Here is a 19865-nt window from a genome sequence, read left to right as displayed (position 1 = left end):
GAAGTTTTTACCGCGAGAGAGCCACGGAAGTAAGTAAGTTTAAAAAAAAAAAAAAAAAAAAGGTGCAGGTCTTGACGTGAGGTAAACAGACACACAAATATTGTGAAATTTCAATATTTCTTGCTATGAATATGATAAAATCTACTTTTAATGGCGAAACTATCTTAAAATATTGCAATTTAGACCGAGAATCAAAGAAATGGCAGCAATTTTATTTTTCCTCCACAGCTGAAAACTTGAAAGTCACGTGACAGAAACGAAACCTAAGAAACCATTAAAATGAATGGGCCACGGAAAACGTTCTCATCTCACGTTTTAGGAGGGCAAATCGTAAACATTGCTACGTTTTGCAATGTGGACCAACGTAGCCTGTACCACGTTTTTCTGTGAGACTGGGTTGTTATTTCACAGTAAGACAATTATCATTCTAGTTTTCAAAATGAAAATATAGATCTCACAACATCTAAGATGATATTAGTTTAAAGTTAGAGACTGGGGGGTTTCCTCCCGCCCTCTTCTGGTCCTCCATGTGGCTGCAGGTGGCCTGGGTCCCGGGTTCTTCCTTGTCGGCTTCTGGTCTCTCGAGTGGCGGGATTGCGCCCTCCTTCCTTCACTGTAGTTACAGTTCAGGCAGAGCATCGCTTTGACTTCACACTAAACACAGGCACACAGAAAAGGACTGAAGTGTGTCCTGACTTCATGTTTTCATTCAATTGACTCAAAATCAGTGTTGGATCATAGTACCACTCTGGCTGCATGAGATACGCCTCTTGATTTTATATTTAAAATCGTTTCATAATTTTTTATACATTTTGATATTTAATATATATATATAGCTTGTTAGCTCCTAATCAACTTTAAACACAGTATCTATGCTTATATCTCACATTTCATTTTGAAAACATGAAGTCAGGACAGCTTCAGCCCTTTTCTGTGTGCCTGTGTTTACTGTAAAGTCTGTAATACGTGTGCATTTGAAATGTTGGAGCAGCTCACTCAGAGCCGCGGAGACGCTCGCTCAGAGCCGCCCTGGACCCTGAGGGAATGAGAGGTTTACCCAGACCGTCTGTCGAATATCCCACTGAAAACTAACTTCACTGCGGTCCCCAACAGTTTCTGTAAGTAAAATCTAATGACTGAAAGAAACACTATCTTTTTTGCAACATGATGTGTTTTTATACTAAAGTGGGTGTTGAGAATGTTTCCACCTGTCAAGACCTGATTTAACAAATGCATATCTGCGAGAAACAGGAACTGGATATCTGACATCTTTGAAGCAGGGTGCAGACCTCATGGAACCAGAAGTCAGAGCTGAAGTTAATGACCTTTTTTTGTCCTTGTTATTGTATCTTGATGCAGTGATTTGATCAGACGAGTTACAACCGGAGAAGAGCAGGAGAAGACTCAGTTTCAGGGCGTTTTTACTCTGGTTCTAAAATCATGGACGGTAGGTTAAAATGACTCAACATCTCTGTCATCAATGAAATCAAAAAGTACTTATATATCGAGATAAAAGAGATAAAAGCTATTGAATGAAATGGCTAAACAAGCACAAAATAACTTGTTTGTAATACAGAGAAACGTATTTAACACAAAGATGTTGATGATTCATGTTTAATGTTTATCTTTCATTTATTTTTATAAAATGTTCATATTGAATGTCATCTTTATTTATTTCTCTGTAAATTATGTGAAACATGTAGGGAACCGTGCTCTGATATGTTTGAGTAATTATTCCACTGAGTGATATTAGGGGATGATATTTTCATACTGTAATGGGGGAAAATAGATGCAAATACATGACTGATTTACAAACATGATTCTCTTCTAGGATCTGCTACTAAGAAGATTGTCCTGCTTGGAAAAACTGGATCTGGGAAAAGCAGCTTGGCCAACACAATATTTGGAGAGACGCTCTTTAAAGTAAATCATAGTCTTAACTCAGAAACCAAAACATGTGAAACCAAAACCAAACTTGTTCATGGTTATAACTTCTCTTTGATTGACACTCCTGGTTTCTTTGACACAGACATGTCTGAGAATGATCTGAAGTCTCAGATAATTAAGTGTATCGTAGAGTGCGCTCCTGGGGTTCATGCTTTCCTCATTGTGCTTAAATGGGAAAGATACACAGAGCAGGAGCAGGATGTTATTAATAAAATACACAGTTGCTTCTCTGCTGAAGCACTGAAATATGCTGTAGTGGTCTTCACTCATGGTGACCAGCTCCCTGAAGGGAAGAAAATAGAGGAGTTTATCAGTCAGAATAAGAGTGTCAGTGATCTGGTGAAGAAATGTGGCGGCCGCTGCCACATCATCGATAATAAATACTGGAACAAAGAATCAGGAGATGAATACAGGACAAACCAGTTCCAGGTGGAAGCGATTCTTCGCACCATAAACAGGATGGTGACTGGAAATGGTGGCGAAGGTTACACCAATGAGATGCTGAAGGAAGTGGAGAGAAGAATACAACAAGCCAATCGGGAGTCATCAGAATCTTTGTCAAGGGAAGAGATCAGAAATGAGGAAAAAGAAAAAGTTTTTGAAATTCTCAAGTATAATGCAGCTATCACCACAGGAGTTTTGCTGGGAGCTCTGCTCGGTGTGCAGGAAATGATTGTTGAAGTTCTCAAAGTACTGAGAGAAGGAAAACCCATAGAAATATTATCTGGAGTTGCTGCAGCAGGTGCCACTGGTATAAGAGTTGCAGCAGGTGCCACTGGTGTAGGAGTTGCAGGAGGTGCCACTGGTGTAGGAGTTGCAGGAGGTGCCACTGGTGTAGGAGTTGCAGGAGGTGCCACTGGTGTAGGAGTTGCAGGAGGTGCCACTGGTGTAGGAGTTGCAGGAGGTGCCACTGGTGTAGGAGTTGCAGGAGGTGCCACTGGTGTAGGAGTTGCAGGAGGTGCCACTGGTATAACAGGTGCAGGAGGTGCCGCTGGTATAACAGTTGCAGCGGTTACAGGATTGTTTGCTCTCAAAGGAGCAATAGATGGAGCTAAACTTGGATATAATGAAGCTGAGAATGCAAAGACAGTGGCAGAGGCAGTAAAGAACACAGTTGACGGATGTGTTAAAAAGTTCTGTGAAAAAACGAATGAATTAACTCAAGCAAAAGGAAAGAAAACAGGACCAGATGCCTCTGGTAAAAAAAAGACTGAAGATCTGCTTTCACTTTTGCCAGATGTGTGATGTAAGTAAGTTGTATGAGATATTGAATCATTTAAATCCTATAATTACTTCATTTCTTTAGTGCATATATTCAGGTGTAGCCTACTCTCTTTTCTTTAATCTATAGGGGTCACTAAACCAACACATAAACTGTCTGAAAAATGCTGTAATTGAACGGGTGAAACCCAGAGATGTCACAGTTTGTATTTAGATTCCTGTCTCATTTTTAAAACCCATGTCATTGTGTTTTCGTTTTGTCTTGACTTCCCTTGTTCCCATCTGCACATCTGTAAATCTTTGTTTACAGGTTTGTTATCTTATAGTAGATTGTAATTGTCAGCAGTAAATGAAAAATCATGTGTTTACAACTGTGGGGTGTTCGGTGTACTTACCTGAGTAGTGGTATGTTCCAGTTGGGTGAGGAAGAGCAGGTAAAATGCCATTCAGTGGTCAATAAGTGAGAGACTAGGTGGCTGCTCGCGGTGAGGCTGCAGGTTTTATTTGTTTGATGTTATGATTCGTTTTTTGCCTTTGTTTCATTAATATTTTTGTTAATAAACATCACTTTTTGAGCACATACTCCAGCCTGCTGACCTGCTTTTTGGCAACAACCCTGTAAAGGTTTCCAGTGTCGACTTTCAGCTTAGCCCTGTGTATGGTACACAGGTATACAAAGCAGAATAGAGATATGAGTAAATGTGGCATCCATAGGTTTATAGTATATTAATCAAACCATATGTATGCGCAAATCAGTGTTTCACAATCTTCATTAAAATAAAATAATAATGGAGAAGAAAAAACAATTCCTTTAGAACTCACCAGGTCGTGGGGTCTGACATAGGGTGAACTCAAGTAGTACAGTGACTTTCAAGTTTCTTCTAAACACAAGATTTTTTCTACAAATGAAGGGTCAGAACAAGACTCATCACATACACTGATTTTAACCAGTTTTATACTTCTATGTGTGTGTCAACTATTTCAAACTAACCTTTTTCAATCAAAATTTGTACATTACCGAGGCCAAATGAAAAACACTTCTGAATAACACAAAAAAAGTTGGTTTCACTTCTGAATATATGGAGCCCCAGAGAAGATATTGGAAATAAATAAATAAATCAAGGCCATAAATACCTATGAAGTGGGCTCAAAATAATTTTTTTGTGACTTCAAATGATGTCATGGCCAGTTGGTCTTGCACCACAATGTAATGGAGACATGCCGGCTGTAGGGGAAGGTCAGCCGTGTTAGAGGTTCCTGTCTGGCAGATTTTCCCTTAACTCCTGTTAGTGGGAATGCGCTGTGAGGTAAATCAACCTTTGAACTTGTTTTGTCATTGTGAAACTGTCACATGAGTGGCTAACAGAAGCCACATCAGCCACTTCCTGATCTACTAGGTTTTGAACTGTCCTGTGACAGGTCACCACTGTAATGTCAGGACTCAATCAAACGTTATCACTTCCACCCATTGTCCACTACCCAATGTCTACTGTCTACTGTTTACTATGCATTGTCCTCATATGATCAATTCCTGTCAAAGTTTCTTAATAAAAGCATCTTCTAGAGGGAGGATCTTTGGGGAAGCTCAGGAGTTCTCAGTGAGGGCAGTTGCCCTGCACTCCTGTTGCTCTCCCCCCTCCTGCAGGAGTTCGCTAAAACCCATTCCAAGGTAGTCTTTGTGTCTTTCCTCATTATGAATTTATGTAATGTTGTTTTAAACCTAACATTTTTGGTGTCCGAAACCCGAGACCCCAACATCTGAGGCGTCAGGACGATGCCCGGTGACGGGGTTCCTCGAGCCAGGGAGGGCATCTGGGACTGGGTAAGAAATGCTCCTCTCGATAAATACTTAGGGTATTTAAATGTGTTACTTTAATAGATGGGGTTATGGGGCTAATGGGGTTAGCCTGTGGTCTGGGACCACTGTGGAGAAGTCATGGACTTCACCAACACCCACGGGTCTGGGGACCCAACGAGAGGAGGTTTCTATTTGGAATGGGGTTTTAGGTTTTTTGTGTATGTTTGTTTTGGCCAATGTGTGTTTTGTCTAATGTTCTTGTTTAATGTTCATGACTGAAACTGTTTATGGACAATGTTGTGGTTTCTAAAATTGTGAAGTCAAGTTTCAATTGTTTACTGAAAAGATCAGTGCAAAACTGTGAAAAAGGGAAACTTATGAGCTAAAAGAAACTTAAAGTTAAGAAAAATAGCTGGCTAAAATAGCAGATGCGTGGTTAAACTGAAACTTATGCCTAAAATAATTTCTAAAAGATGCTTAATATGGGAGACGTCCCTAACAACTAGGAAATAAAAGCTTGTGAAAAAATATTGTGCAAAATAATATACAGGAACTTTAAAAGATTGAAAATCAATTAATTTAAGGCTAAAAGAAAAAACTGATCAAAATGTTCAAAATGGGACAAGGTTCCAGCAAGAGTAAAAAGAAAGAAATGGGAAAGTTGTGAAATAGAATGGTATAAGAGATGTGATTTGATGGGAAATTGGGAAGTGGATGAGAGAGCCTGCTGCAAACCTGCAGCAGTCCAAAGGTCGTGACAAGCTGCAGCTCTTTGTCTGTGTGTATAAACGGCTACAGCAGAGTGTGTAATCAGCTGCAGATCAGATTGTTTGTGTAAGAAGTGCTACGAGAAGCTGCATGGGATGAGGCTTGGTGGATCCAGAGGGAGTGTCTTCTCATTTGGAGACTGGTGAGTGTTAAATTTTCTATGGGGAAATGTTTGTTAAAATGATACAAATAACTGTATTTGGATTTGTGTCTACAAAGGAGACTTTTTGTCTGCTGGAAAACACAAGAGCTTCAGAGGGTGTTTTGTTTAGTGTTTCAAGTGAGAAACTCCCCTCTTGAGGAGGCAGAGAAATTGAGTAATATAGTTTTCTATCATTCTAAGCCCTGAATGAAGGTGTAGTGATGTAGAATTGTCAAATGGGGTTAATTCACTGTTGAATGATTGCAGATTACTTTTGTAATACTGTTTTTGGTCTATGTATGTTTTAATCGTATGGAAAGGTGACTGTGACATGAGTGTGAAACAAATCAATAATTTGTCTTTACTGTGTATGTCTTGAAGTCTGATACTGATCTAGGGCTGCAGCTATGGAATATTTTTGTAATCAAGTATTCTACTGAAAATTCCATTGATTAATCGAGTAATCGGATAAAACATATTTTTGTTTAGTTAAAGAAAAATTATAAATATACATAAGCTGTTAGATGTTAGTTGACATCACTAAGACTAAGTTATGTGGTACAGTGGGTTCATGGCTGTGCATTTGAAGACCTTGTTGATGTTGAAGATCCTTGTTTCTAACCTAGAAATGCCATTGCACCTGGTGTCACACATAACTTAAAAGGTTGGGTGTTTTTTCCACGTGTTTCAATTGAACTTTCATTTGTGTCAAGCTAATTTTAAGTTCTAGTTAAGTTTTAAGTGAGAGTATTGGCAGCAGGGGCGCCGCTAGGGATTTTGGGCCCCATGAAAATAATCTTTACCGGGCCCCCCAACACAGCGGCGAAATTTGTTGATGCTATTTTACATACAATGCATTTTAATGGTATTTTTGACTATCATTACCATATTTGTTAAAGAAGAGCAACATGACAGTAGGGGAAGAACTGAGCACTCTGAATACAATGGAATTCATTTTGATTCATTTATTTGCTGCAACACCGATTTTTAAATTGGAAATAAACTCTTGAAAAAATAGAAATTATAATCAGTGGAGAGAAAATCTGGAAATGTAAAAATCTCAGCAAAAACACCATCAAAATACAAAATGGTCATATATGATTTCTCATCGTTTATGTAGAACTTAATATATGGAAGAATGGCAAATATATAACATTGACTGAGTCAAGCTTCCTTTTGCAACGTTTCAACTTGACTCTGTTCAGAATGAGGCATCATTTTGACAGAGGGGAGATCAACTATTATTGAATGAGAACAGCTTGGGGGGGCTGCAGGCGTTGATGTTTCCAAACAAATAAATTTATTGTTACCAGGGCATTGAAAATAAAACATTTGTGATTATTTGTGATTTAATAACTTAGTGTCATTATTTTTCTTTATTATAATTTTGATCATCATTAGGGGCCTCTCTGGGCCCCCCTCAATCATGGGCCCCTATAATCCGTATCCTTTACCCCCCTTTTCGGCGCCCCTGATTGGCAGTGTTCAAAATAAAATTATGAGACCTGCTGTATTGGAGCACATTAGGCACCAGCGCTAATTGTTTTATCCATGAATGATTACAGAGCTAAAATTGAAAACTACCCAGTTTAGCTTTATTACGTTTTTATTTGTCTGACATTTTCTGCCTTTTCTTTTAGTTAAAACTGTAGCGGGAACAGAGGTTTATGTACCGGGTAAGGGCTGATTTATGGTTCCACGTTACAACAACGTAGAATGGGGCGCGTCGCTGCGTAGCCGTGGCAACAGAGCCTGCATGGCAGCGCAGCACCGCCAGCCGGACCGGCGCTCTCCGCCCTTGCCAGAGAGCGGCGTAGGCTGCGGCGTAGGCTCTGGGTCGATTTAATGCGGAACAATGATTTTGGCTTTAGAGGGGGGACATAGGAGAAGAGACCAGAAGAATATAGCGTGGATTAAAAATAAAAGTTAAGCACTGAGCTACATGTGTCTCCCGTCAGGGCCATTACAGACTGCCTGAGTATGGCATGTTACAAAAATCAAACATGCCCGCCGCCTCTTTCTTCCCTCTTTAACGTGCGCAGCGCATGGATGTAGGCACAGGCATGGATCTATTTTGGGCGCAGCGTCAGCGTGTTGTGTTGCATTAAATGTAGTCGGGGCCTGTGACGGCCTGCCCCTCTCCCTCCTGATTGGCCATTCTGCTTCCTGGATGGAAGTTGGTGCAGGTCGTCATCCCAATTGGCCTCACCTGTGTGTGTGTGTGTGTGTGTGTGTGGGAGCCAGGGTATCTAGGGGCTGGTTCTGGGTTTCCACCTGCCAATGGGGTACTAAGTATTCTTTCCTCCTGCACAATACTTGCACTCAGCATACTTCATTCACCCACATAGCATACATGACTGACACTCTACATTTAAACCTACATATACTTTTGGTTTGTTTTGATTTAATTTTTAATTTAATAAATTACATTTTTGAATTTGGTGACTCATGTGTGGACTCCCTCTTTGTCACTAACTGGCCCGGTGTGTGACAAAATGGGGGCTCGTCCTTTGGTCTGACTATTGGTTTTTGATGCTGGCATATGGTTTGTGTTCCTGTTAGGAATTTTAGTTTGGCCGTAGTTGTATTTGAAGTTATTTGGTTTCAGAGTGGCTTATTGGTAGCACCTGTTGAAGCCAATTAGTTAGGTGCCAGTGTTGGGAGTTCCACATGTGATTCTTCTCTTCCTGATTTTCAGTTTTGAAGGAGGTTTTGGTCGGTGGAGTTTGGGAGTAGTAGAGCATTTGTCCTTAAGTTTTGTTTTTGTGGTTTGTAATGCTTTGGTTGCAATAAATAAGGTGAGGGTTGGAACTTTGAGACTGGTCTTGGGGAAGGTGTGTTTTCCTCTGTCCATATTGACAGAGTTTTCTTATTTTAGTTTGAGTTGGAGATTGCCGGTAGTCCTGTTATCGGTTTTGTTTAAGGTTATAGATTTACCTGGTTTTTCTTTAGTGGGGAAAGTGCATGGTCCGACGGCCCATTGCGTGGCTGGCCCTGTGCTTACCCCTCTTTTGTTCTTTTTGGCCGGGATCTCCATCTCCTTTTGGTTCTTTACTTTTGGGTTTACATTTTTTCCTTGTTTATTTCTTCCCCCAGGCTTTGTTTGTGGTTCCAACACTTAAAGTATTGATTTATTTATTTTTTCTTTGTCACTTTGTGTAGATAGTGTAGCATGGCATCTGTAGTGGATGAATTTGTTGATTCGCTGTCAGCAGCACTATTAGATCAGTGTACTAAGGACCAGTTGCTGCTAATTGCTGAGAAGTATGAGCTTGAGGTACCAGATAGAAAATTAAAGGAGTCTGTTAAAGTCAGTGTGAAGGCAGGTTTGTTGGAGAAAGGAATTCTTAAACCTGGTGTGGGGACTCGTTCTTCAGTTTCTGCAGATACTGTTTTGAGTTTTGAGCAACAAAAGGAACTTTTGTTGTTAAAGCAAAAACATGAATGGCAGCTAGAACTGGCTTTGGAAGAGATGAGGCAAAAGACTGAGAGGGATAAGTTGGAATTGCAGCATAGAAAGCTAAGCTTAATTCAAGAGGGTAAATTGTCAGGTTCGGCTGATGGTGAAGGGCCTCGGTATCAGTCTGGTGCATCAGTGACATCTAATACGAGGCTTTGAGATGGTGAAATTAAACGATTCCTCGAGGCAGAGAAAATTCCTCGATCATCTTTTATAATCGAATTACTCGAATTATTCGATGAATCGTTTCAGCCCTAGTTTCGTCCCGTAAAATGGGCGCCGCTGTGTTTTGGATACAGTGGAGTGAGGCGTGTTCATGAGCCTATTGTCATTTGCCAGTCAGTGACATTTTACACGGAAAGGAGTGTGTGGAGAAGAAACAAACCCGTTGAACAATCTTTTTAGAAAAGAAGAACTCTGAGTGCATACTAGCCTATTCACACTGAAAATGTGTACATTTGTGATCAGTGTTGCTACCATTTAGGTTTGGAGTTCATCTGAAATGCACCAATTAAGTTTGCTTAGTGTAGTTTGAGGAGAAGTAATTTCCACATATGCACTAATACACAATACCCACATGCAGATGATCTGAAGTTTGTGTTTAAAGTTCAGTGGGTTTTTGTCTGCTTAGTTTACACATCGGAATTTATCCCACAAAATTCTTAAGACTTCTATAAGTCTTCATAGAAAAGCATGCATTTGCATTACAGCATGCAAACAGAAGATTAAGTATCTCCTGAAGACTATATGATTAATCTGGAGACAATTTTCTGGTATTCCTTTTGGGCGTGCTACAATAGAGCTCAACAACAGTTGAGAAGGCATTATTTGATAGAATGCTTCCTTTTAGTCCAACGTTTTGTGACAATGACTTATTGTTTATATATATATATATATAAGTTCACTGAAGACTACTTTTTTACGTTGCAGGAGAGTTGCTGCACTGACAGTTTTTGTGTGGTGTTACTTTCATTAAACCATAACCCACTTGGATTGCAATGAGAACATTTTGAAATAGGAGAGTTCTGTGGTCCTTGAGATAGGAGACAGAATTTAACAGGTTTTGCCCCCTTCTAAATCTAAGGTGATGGGAGGGGGGATCTGGGGGATCTCTCTGGGACGTAGAGATAACCGTCCCTAGAACAATCATTAAGTCAGACTTGCCGACTTGCCAGGGTGCATAGGTCAAGAAGTGGGAGAACCACTTACTTATCTGGGAAGAAGTCAGGACTCGGCAGCGATGACAACGAGACCCCCACCTCTGTTGACAATACAACTCAAATTCTAGGTGACACGAAAACCTGTTCCCCCTGGTGGATACATTGAGCCATGGGAAGTTTTTCCCATAGCTCAAACAGGAGGGATGAATAGTATAGTACACAAAGAATTAAATACTAAATACCCTTTAAAAAATTTTTGTAGGGTCTTTCCGACATGTTGCAGATACAATATGCAAGGCAATATGAGGCCTAAGAGAGGTCAGTGTCGTGAAAGGACCTATCCATTTGAAGTTGTTCATATGGATTTCGTTCTTGGAGTGAACTAATGGCCTGGTAAATTAAGGCTCAGGAAAGCCATGGCCTGAATGACGGCCATTAGTCGAACTGTACATAAGAATCGTCTTCTTGTGGGCTGCTGGTTTCTGCTCTCTCTCTCTCTCTCAAGCAGGAACTGCTGAAACCAGATCCAGATCCTGATTGGTGAGAAAATTTTCCACTAATGACTCATGCTGACATGTTAGGAATTGTTCCTTAAACTCTTTACTTGCATTGCTGTGTTGTAATATGATTACACTGATGTAGGTTCGTAAACTGGTGCTGAAGCTAATGTTACCAAAGCTATAGCCGAATTATGTCAGTTAGCCAAAGTTGTGTCAGAAGATAGACGCTCAGCAGGAGACCACTTTTGGGTCCTGGCTGACTTCCGGCCCCTGGACTGACATAATGGCTAGATTATGATTTCGATTATTACTGTCATTGTACTGTTCTGTGTGTATCATTCTGTGTCTAAGTGCAATGATCCAAAGAACCATCCAACCATCCACTGGACTAAGGAAGTTAGTCCAGTATTGCCAACAACTCCATCAAACTCTAACTGAGGACAACCTGTTTATGATAACACTGGAGTATAGATTGTTTCATTTTGTTTACTGTGAAATGTTTTAAGCTTTTATGTGTCTTGGCCAGAGTGATCGCTCACTAGGAGGGTCGGAGAGGAATTTTGCCCCATATAATCGGGTTTTCGCCTCTCCCTTGACATATAATTACGCGATAAGCCCTAGCTATTTTTTAAATGTTTGACCTTAAATGTTTATGAGGCTATTATTCTAAGCCTAATGGACGGATTTTAGTTGAAGTTTCAAATTGACAAGAGTAGGGAAATGTGAGGTAAATCAACCTTTGAACTTGTTTTGTCATTGTGAAACTGTCACATGAGTGGCTAACAGAAGCCACATCAGCCACTTCCTGATCTACTAGGTTTTGAACTGTCCTGTGACAGGTCACCACTGTAATGTCAGGACTCAATCAAACGTTATCACTTCCACCCATTGTCCACTACCCAATGTCTACTGTCTACTGTTTACTATGCATTGTCCTCATATGATCAATTCCTGTCAAAGTTTCTTAATAAAAGCATCTTCTAGAGGGAGGATCTTTGGGGAAGCTCAGGAGTTCTCAGTGAGGGCAGTTGCCCTGCACTCCTGTTGCTCTCCCCCCTCCTGCAGGAGTTCGCTAAAACCCATTCCAAGGTAGTCTTTGTGTCTTTCCTCATTATGAATTTATGTAATGTTGTTTTAAACCTAACATGCGCCTCAGTAAAACCACACAGCAGGGACCAATAAGATAGAAGAGACAAACCTTGTGCCACAACATTTGAGAACTGTTTGAATGATTTCAGTATGGTGATTATTAATTATTAATCAATGAATACACAGCTTCCGTAGTGTAGATTACATTTTTTTCAAACAAACAGAAGTTAATGGTGAGATTTACAATACATTTGCTTGTTTTTCCTCTTCTTTTCTTCAACGTGCTGCTATTTCAAAATACATTTTCGTATCTAATGGCTGCAAATAACACACTTCATTGTCTCTCTGTTTCTCTTGTCTCTTTTACTCACCACCGTGTCAGTTCTGTGTTGTCCCAATAAAATAAAGGAGCCTGAATCTGAGTATCTGTGTGATCCGACATGAAGTCAACAATTGGAGAACTTATTCTACCTAAAAGGCCATTAAAGGTGCACCTTCTGCCGTCCCACATCTACACATTTTCTTCAATTTGAAAGATATTCTTCTGGATAATGTCTTTGTTGGTATGTGTTTTGTAAAGAAGCCAAATGCAGCAGCTGTGTTATTCTTTGAATATCTGAATATTAAACTCTAAATGGCCCCGATTCTCACACAAAACTACTTCGATTCACATAACTGACGTCCCTTTTGAAAGCCTCATATTAGACCTAAGGTTGTTAATCGTTGATAACTTACTTGTCTTAAGCTTACTGTACAGCTTGAAGATGAACAGTGGGAATGTATCCTCATTTTCTTCTGTAATTTTCAGTTCTCTCACCACAATAACAGAACAGGAAAGAGAGAATCAACCGCATTGTTACAGGAAATGTTTGCCTTCATATGTATTTAAAAATAAAAAAGCTGTCAAGTTACTTTCAGAATCAAGTTTTATCCTCCAGTTTCTCTTTCTCTGAATTATGAGTTTGCTTGACAACATATCACCAATGTGTACCAGTCTGTAGGTCAACAGAGAATACTATTTATCTTGGGTTTATTTTGTCAGAAATAGTTTCATGTTTGTGTTCTTCATACATTTCACATACTGCAGTAATGTATTTTACCTTCATGCCTGTATGTTGCAGAACGTGTTATGCTCTTTCTTGCCAAAACACTCCAAGTCGGTTTAAGCAAAATGAAAATGAAACTTAAGAGCTGAAGTAAAACCTCATGTTGAGACAAAGAACACAGCAAGGACCGAACTTGTGCGAACGACATCTGACAGTTGTGTAGGGAACTTCAAGATCAAGTCAGGAAAGCTCACCTTTATTGATTCAGAACAACATGATAACACTTTCTCTGCTTACTTAATTTTAAACATAATATAATACTAACAAAGATCTCTGATAGCTTCCATATTTATTTCACAGTAAGACAATTATCATTCTAGTTTTCAAAATGAAAATATAGATTTCACAACATCTAAGATGATATTCATTTAAAGTTAGACTGGGACTGGGGGGTTTCCTCCCGCCCTCTTCTGGTCCTCCATGTGGCTGCAGGTGGCCTGGGTCCCGGGTTCTTCCTTGTCGGCTTCTGGTCTCTCGGGTGGTGGGATTGCGCCCTCCTTGCTTCACTGCAGTTACAGTTCAGGCAGAGCATCGCTTTGACTTCACACTAAACACAGGCACACAGAAAAGGACTGAAGTGTGTCCTGACTTCATGTTTTCATTCAATTGACTCAAAATCAGTGTTGGATCATAGTACCACTCTGGCTGCGTGAGATACGCCTCTTGATTTTATATTTAAAATTGTTTAATAATTTTTTATACATTTTGATATTTAATATATATAGCTTGTTAGCTCCTAATCAACTTTAAACACAGTATCTATGCTTATATCTCACATTTCATTTTGAAAACATGAAGTCAGGACAGCTTCAGCCCTTTTCTGTGTGCCTGTGTTTACTGTAAAGTCTGTAATATGTGTGCATTTGAAATGTTGGAGCAGCTCACTCAGAGCCGCCGAGACGCTCGCTCAGAGCCGCACTGGACCCTGAGGGAATGAGAGGTTTACCCAGAGCGTCTGTCGAATATCCCACTGAAAACTAACTTCACTGCGGTCCCCAAAAGTTTCTGTAAGTAAAATCTAATGACTGAAAGAAACACTATCTTTTATGCAACATGATGTGTTTTTATACTAAAGTGGGTGTTGAGAATGTTTCCACCCCTCAAGACCGGATTTAACAAATGCATATCTGTGAGAAACAGGAACTGGATATCTGACATCTTTGAAGCAGGGTGCAGACCTCATGGAACCAGAAGTCCGAGCTGAAGTTAATCACCTTTTTTTGTCCTTGTTATTGTATCTTGATGCAGTGATTTGATCAGACGAGTTACAACCGGAGAAGAGCAGGAGAAGACTCTCAGTTTCAGGGCGATTTTACTCTGACTTCTAAAATCATGGACGGTGAGTTTTTGATTCTTTTGATTCTGAATCCTTTATTTGAACATGGTTAAAAAAAAAATATATATATATATATATATATATATATATATATATATATATATATATATATATATATATATATATATATATATATATAGACAAGTAAAAACAAATATTTATAAATAAAAAGCAAATCAATAAGCCTCACAGGCAACCAAACATGTTCAAAAGGATTAGGAGGAAGTCGTAGACTTATGTAATCCTAACCCTTATTAGGGCCCGAGCACCTTCAGGAATTTGTAGGAATTTTTTTTTTTCTTTTTCTTTTTCTTTTTCTTTTTCTTCTGGCAAAAGGAAGGCCTTTTTGCCCCCCTAAACGTGCCCAAAAAGTCACCAAATTTTGCACCCAAGCCAGGCCTGGCGAAAAATTTGATATTTAATGGTTTGCATTAATGGGCGTGGCAAAATGGCTCAACAGCGCCCCCTTGAAAACTTTGTGCCTCAAGCCCCACGATACGGTTTGACGTACATGCACGAAAATCGGTACACACCTGTATCATGGGACGACTTAAAGAAAAGTCTCTTGGCGTCATGCCCGAAACCGAACAGGCAGTCGGCCATTTTGAATTAATTGTGTAATTTTGGCGCAATTTATGCCATTCCTTCGGCAGTTAATTCAGCCCGAACCGTAACGTGCACCCAGGTGTGTTATACATCAAAATGTGCGTCTCCCTCCTGCGACCACACGCATTACTTTTCTCTTTCAAAAGCGTTACCGTGGCGACGCTAGACGCCAAAAAGCGCGCCCACCCTTCATCTGGTTGGTTCAGACAGAAAAAACTTTGCGCCTCAAGCCCCATAATACGGTTTGACGTACATGAACGAAAATTGGTACACACCTGTATCATGTCGCAACTAAAAGAAAAGTCTCTTGGCGCCATGCCCGAAACCGAACAGGAAGTCGGCCATTTTGAACATTCTGAATTAATTGCGTAATTTTGGAGCAATATATGCCATTCCTTCGAGAGTTAATTCAGCCCGAACGGTATCGTGAACCCAGATGTGTTATACATCAAAATGTGCGTCTCCATCCTGCGACTACACGCATTACTTTTCTCTTTCAAAAGTGTTACCGTGGCGACGCTAGACGCCAACAAGCGCACCCCCCCTTCATCTGATTGGTCCATATTTGATAGTTCCCCAAAAGGCACCAAATTTGGCATGCAAGCCAGGCCTGGCGATAAATTTGATATTTCATGGTTTGCATTAATGGGCGTGGCAAAATGGCTCAACAGCGCCCCCCGGAAAACTTTGTGCCTCAAGCCCCACAATACGGTTTGATGTACATGCACGAAAATCGCTACACACCTGTATCATGTCGCAACTTAAAGAAAAGTCTCTTGGCGCCATGGCCGAAACCGAACAGGAAGTCAGCCATTTTGAAATAATTGTGTAAATTTGGCGCAATTTATGCCATTCCTTCGGCAATTAATACGGCCCGAACCGTAACGTGCACCCAGGTGTGTTATACATCAAAATGTGCGTCTCCATCTTGCGACTATGCGCATTACTTTTCTCATTCAAAAGTGTTACCGTGGCGACGCTAGATGCCAAAAAGCGCGCCTCCCCTTCATCTGATTGGTCCATATTTGATAGTTCTCCAAAAGTCACCAAATTTTGCATGCAAGCCAGGCCTGGCGATAAATTTGATATTTCATGGTTTGTATTAATGGGCGTGGCCTAACGGCTCAACAGCGCCCCCTAGAATACTTTTCTCTGCCATAACTTTGGAAAGGTTTGACATAAAGAGTCGTGGGTGGCGTCATGGGACTCGGTATTGAGTCCTTGACCATAATTGGTAAAAATTAGCCCCGCCCCTTCTTCTGATTGGTTGTCCCTATTTTCTGCTATAACTTTTGAATGGTTTGACATAGAGAGTCGTGGGTGGTGTCATCGGACTATGTATTGAGTCCTTGACGTTTATTGGACTGAATTAGCCCCGCCCCTTCTTCTGATTGGTTGTCCCTATTTTCTGCTATAACTTTTGAATAGTTTGACATAGAGATTTGTGGGTGGTGTCATTGGACTCTGTATTGAGTCCTTGAGCTTCTTTAGCCTTAATTAGCCCCGCCCCTTCTTCTGATTGGTTGTCCCGATTTTCTGCTATAACTTTTGAATGGTTTGACATAGACAGTCGTGGGTGGTGTCATCAGATTCTGTATGGAGTCCTTGACCTTCATTGGCCTGAATTAGCCCCGCCCCTTCTTATGATTGGTTGTCCCTTTTTTCTGCTATAACTTTTGAATGCTTTGACATAGGAAGTCGTGGGTGGTGTCATTTCGGATATGCTTATGGCGGTGGCCGTGAGTGCGAGGGCCCGTTCATCGCTGCTTGCAGCTTTAATTTTTATTGTTATCTAATAGTTTACTATAATAATCTTTCTTGCATTTCCTCATTATATTTGTTAGCTTGTTTTTATATTTTTTATATTTGCTTTCTGCTTCTTTAGTTTTCCATTTAATGAATTCTCTATACAAGGTATTTTTATTGTTGCTTGCGTTATGTAGACCTTTAGTGATCCACGGTTTATCTCTGTAATTATGTCTTATGGTATATCGTTTTAGTGGACAGTTCTTGTCGTATAATATTTTAAATATTCTTAAAAATGTATCATAAGCAGAATCCATATCGTTTTCTATAAATAAAGACCCCCAGTCCTGTGTTAGTAGATCTAACTTAAGCGCATAAAGGGTTAAAATGACTCAACATCTCTGTCATCAATGAAATCAAAAAGTACTATATCGAGATAAAAGAGATAAAAGCTATTGAATGAAATGGCTAAACAAGCACAAAATAACTTGTTTGTAATACAGAGAAACATATTTAACACAAAGATGTTGATGATTTATGTTTAATGTTTGTCTTTCATTTATTTTTATAAAATGTTCATATTGAATGTCATCTTTATTTATTTCTCTGTAAACTATGTGAAACATGTAGGGAACCGTGCTCTGATATGTTTGAGTAATTATTCCACTGATTGATATTAGGGGATAATATTTTCATACTGTAATGGGGGAAAACAGATGCAAACATGTGACTGATTTACAAACATGATTCTCTTCTAGGATCTGCTACTAGGAACATTGCCCTGCTTGGAAAAACTGGATCTGGGAAAAGCAGCTTCGCCAACACAATATGTGGAGAGACGCTCTTTAAAGTAGATGATAGTCTTAACTCAGAAACCAAAACATGTGAAACCAAAACCAAACTTGTTCATGGTTATGACTTCTCTTTGATTGACACTCCTGGTTTCTTTGACACAAACATGTCTGAGGATGATCTGAAGTCTGAGATAGTTAAGTGTATTATAGAGTGCGCTCCTGGGGTTCATGCTTTTCCCATTGTGCTTAAATGGGAAAGATTCACAGAGCAGGAGAAGGATGTTATTAATAAAATACGCAGTTACTTCTCTGATGAAGCACTGAAATATGCTGTAGTGGTCTTCACTCATGGTGACCAGCTCCCTGAAGGGAAGAAAATAGAGGAGTTTATCAGTCAGAATGAGACTGCACATGAGCTGGTGGAGAAATGCGGCGGCCGCTGCCACGTCATCGATAATAAATACTGGAACAAAGAATCAGGAGATGAATACAGGACAAACCAGTTCCAGGTGAAAGCGATTCTTGACACCATAAACAGGATGGTGACTGAAAATGATGGCAAAGTTTACACCAATGAGATGCTGAAGGAAGTGGAGAGAAGAAAACAAGGAGAAGAAAGAGTTTTTGAAATTCTCAAGTATGCTGCAGCTATCACCACAGGAGTTTTGCTGGGAGCTCTGTTCGGTGTGCCTGAAATGATTGTTGAAGTTCTCAAAGTACTGAGAGAAAAAGACCCAATAGAAATATTACCTGTAGTTGCTGCAGGAACCACTGGTATAGGAGTTGCAGTGGTAGCAGGGTTTGCTGTCAAAGGAGCAATAGATGGAGGTAAACTTGGATATAATGAAGCTGAGAACGCAAAGTCAGGGGCAGAGGCAGCAAAGAACACGGCTGTCAGATGTTTTACAAACTTATGTGAAAAAACACAGAAGGAACTAAAGCAAAAGGAAAGCAAAGAGGACCAGATGCCTTTGTTAAAAAAAATAGACTGAAGATCTGCTTTCACTTTTGCCAGATGTATGATGTAAATAAGTCTTAATTTCTTTAGTGCATATATTCAGGTGTAGGCCTTCTCTCTTTTCTTTAATCTATAGGGGTCACTAGACCAACACATAAACTGTCTGAAAAATGTTGTAATTGAACAGGTGAAACCCAGAGATGTCACAGTTTCTATTTAGATTCCTGTTTTATTTTTAAAACCCATGTCATTGTGTTTTCGTTTTGTCTTGACTTCCCTTGTTCCCATCTGCCCATCTGTAAATCTTTGTTTACAGGTTTGTTATCTTATAGTAAATTGTAATTGTCAGCAGTAAATGTAAATCATGTGTTTACAACTGTGGGGTGTTCGGTGTACTTACCTGAGTAGGTGGTATGTTCCAGTGTGAGGAGGAGCAGGTAAAATGCCATTCAGTGGTCAATAAGTGAGAGACTAGGTGGCTGGTGGCGGTGAGGCTGCAGGTTTTATTTGTTTGATGTTATGATTCGTTTTTTGCCTTTGTTTCATTAATATTTTTGTTAATAAACATCACTTTTTGAGCACATACTCCAGCCTGCTGACCTGCTTTTTGGCAACAACCCTGTAAAGGTTTCCAGTGCCGACTATCAGCTTTAGCCCTGTGTATGGTACACAGGTATACAAAGGAGGATAGAGATATGAGTAAATGTGGCATCCATAGGTTTATAGTATATCAGAATCAGAATCAGAATCAGCTTTATTGGCCAGGTTCGAACATTGTCCAACAAGGAATTTGATTCGGTTATTTCGCTCTTGGTATTAAAAATAAACAATAAACAAATAAACAATAAACAAATGTGGTATTACTATCTACAGTATAAACATTTTAACATTTTAAGGTGCAGCAGTTTGAGGTAGTGATAAAAGAAAGATAGTTCTGAATAAAAATAAGAATAAGTATAAGTATAACCTATATACAATTTTAACAGACAAATTATACAAAAAATACAAAAAATTATACAAAAGGAAGTACAAAAGTGAGAGGTGCAGCAGAGTGAGGCAGACATGATTATTAAAGAGGGTGCTGGATGATTTTTATTGCACGTGTTTGGTTACTCTGAGACTTATTATTTGTGGGAGTTCATCAGAGTTATTAATCAAACCATGTGTATGCGCAAATCAGTGTTTCACAATCTTCATTAAAATAAAATAATAATGGAGAAGAAAAAACAATTCC

General features: G+C 39.7%; 2 protein-coding genes across 3 annotated transcripts; both read left to right on the top strand.

Annotated features, from left to right (window-relative positions):
* The first annotated feature begins 869 nt into the window (after positions 1 to 869).
* Positions 870 to 3742, top strand: LOC133457489 (GTPase IMAP family member 9-like). The gene is made up of 3 exons (XM_061736824.1): positions 870 to 1118; positions 1360 to 1447; positions 1832 to 3742. The coding sequence occupies exons 2-3, from the start codon at positions 1441 to 1443 to the stop codon at positions 3190 to 3192; spliced, it is 1368 nt and encodes a 455-aa protein (XP_061592808.1). The 5' UTR covers positions 870 to 1118; positions 1360 to 1440; the 3' UTR covers positions 3193 to 3742.
* Positions 3743 to 6387: 2645 nt separating this feature from the next.
* Positions 6388 to 19210, top strand: LOC133457509 (GTPase IMAP family member 7-like). Of its 2 annotated transcripts, none has more exons than XM_061736865.1 (3): positions 6388 to 12573; positions 14440 to 14530; positions 17638 to 19210. In XM_061736865.1, exons 2-3 carry the CDS (start codon positions 14524 to 14526, stop codon positions 18663 to 18665), a joined length of 1035 nt encoding a protein of 344 aa, XP_061592849.1. In that variant the 5' UTR covers positions 6388 to 12573; positions 14440 to 14523; the 3' UTR covers positions 18666 to 19210. The 2 variants fall into 2 exon arrangements, with proteins under 2 accessions (XP_061592849.1, XP_061592841.1); XM_061736857.1 differs by lacking the exon at positions 6388 to 12573 and adding an exon at positions 14077 to 14198.
* Positions 19211 to 19865: the final 655 nt, after the last annotated feature.

This window comes from Cololabis saira, chromosome 2 (genome assembly GCF_033807715.1).
Source record: "Cololabis saira isolate AMF1-May2022 chromosome 2, fColSai1.1, whole genome shotgun sequence".
Lineage (NCBI taxonomy): Eukaryota > Metazoa > Chordata > Actinopteri > Beloniformes > Belonidae > Cololabis > Cololabis saira.
Note: the sequence above shows the minus strand (reverse complement) of the source record. Positions and strands in the feature narration are given on the sequence as shown.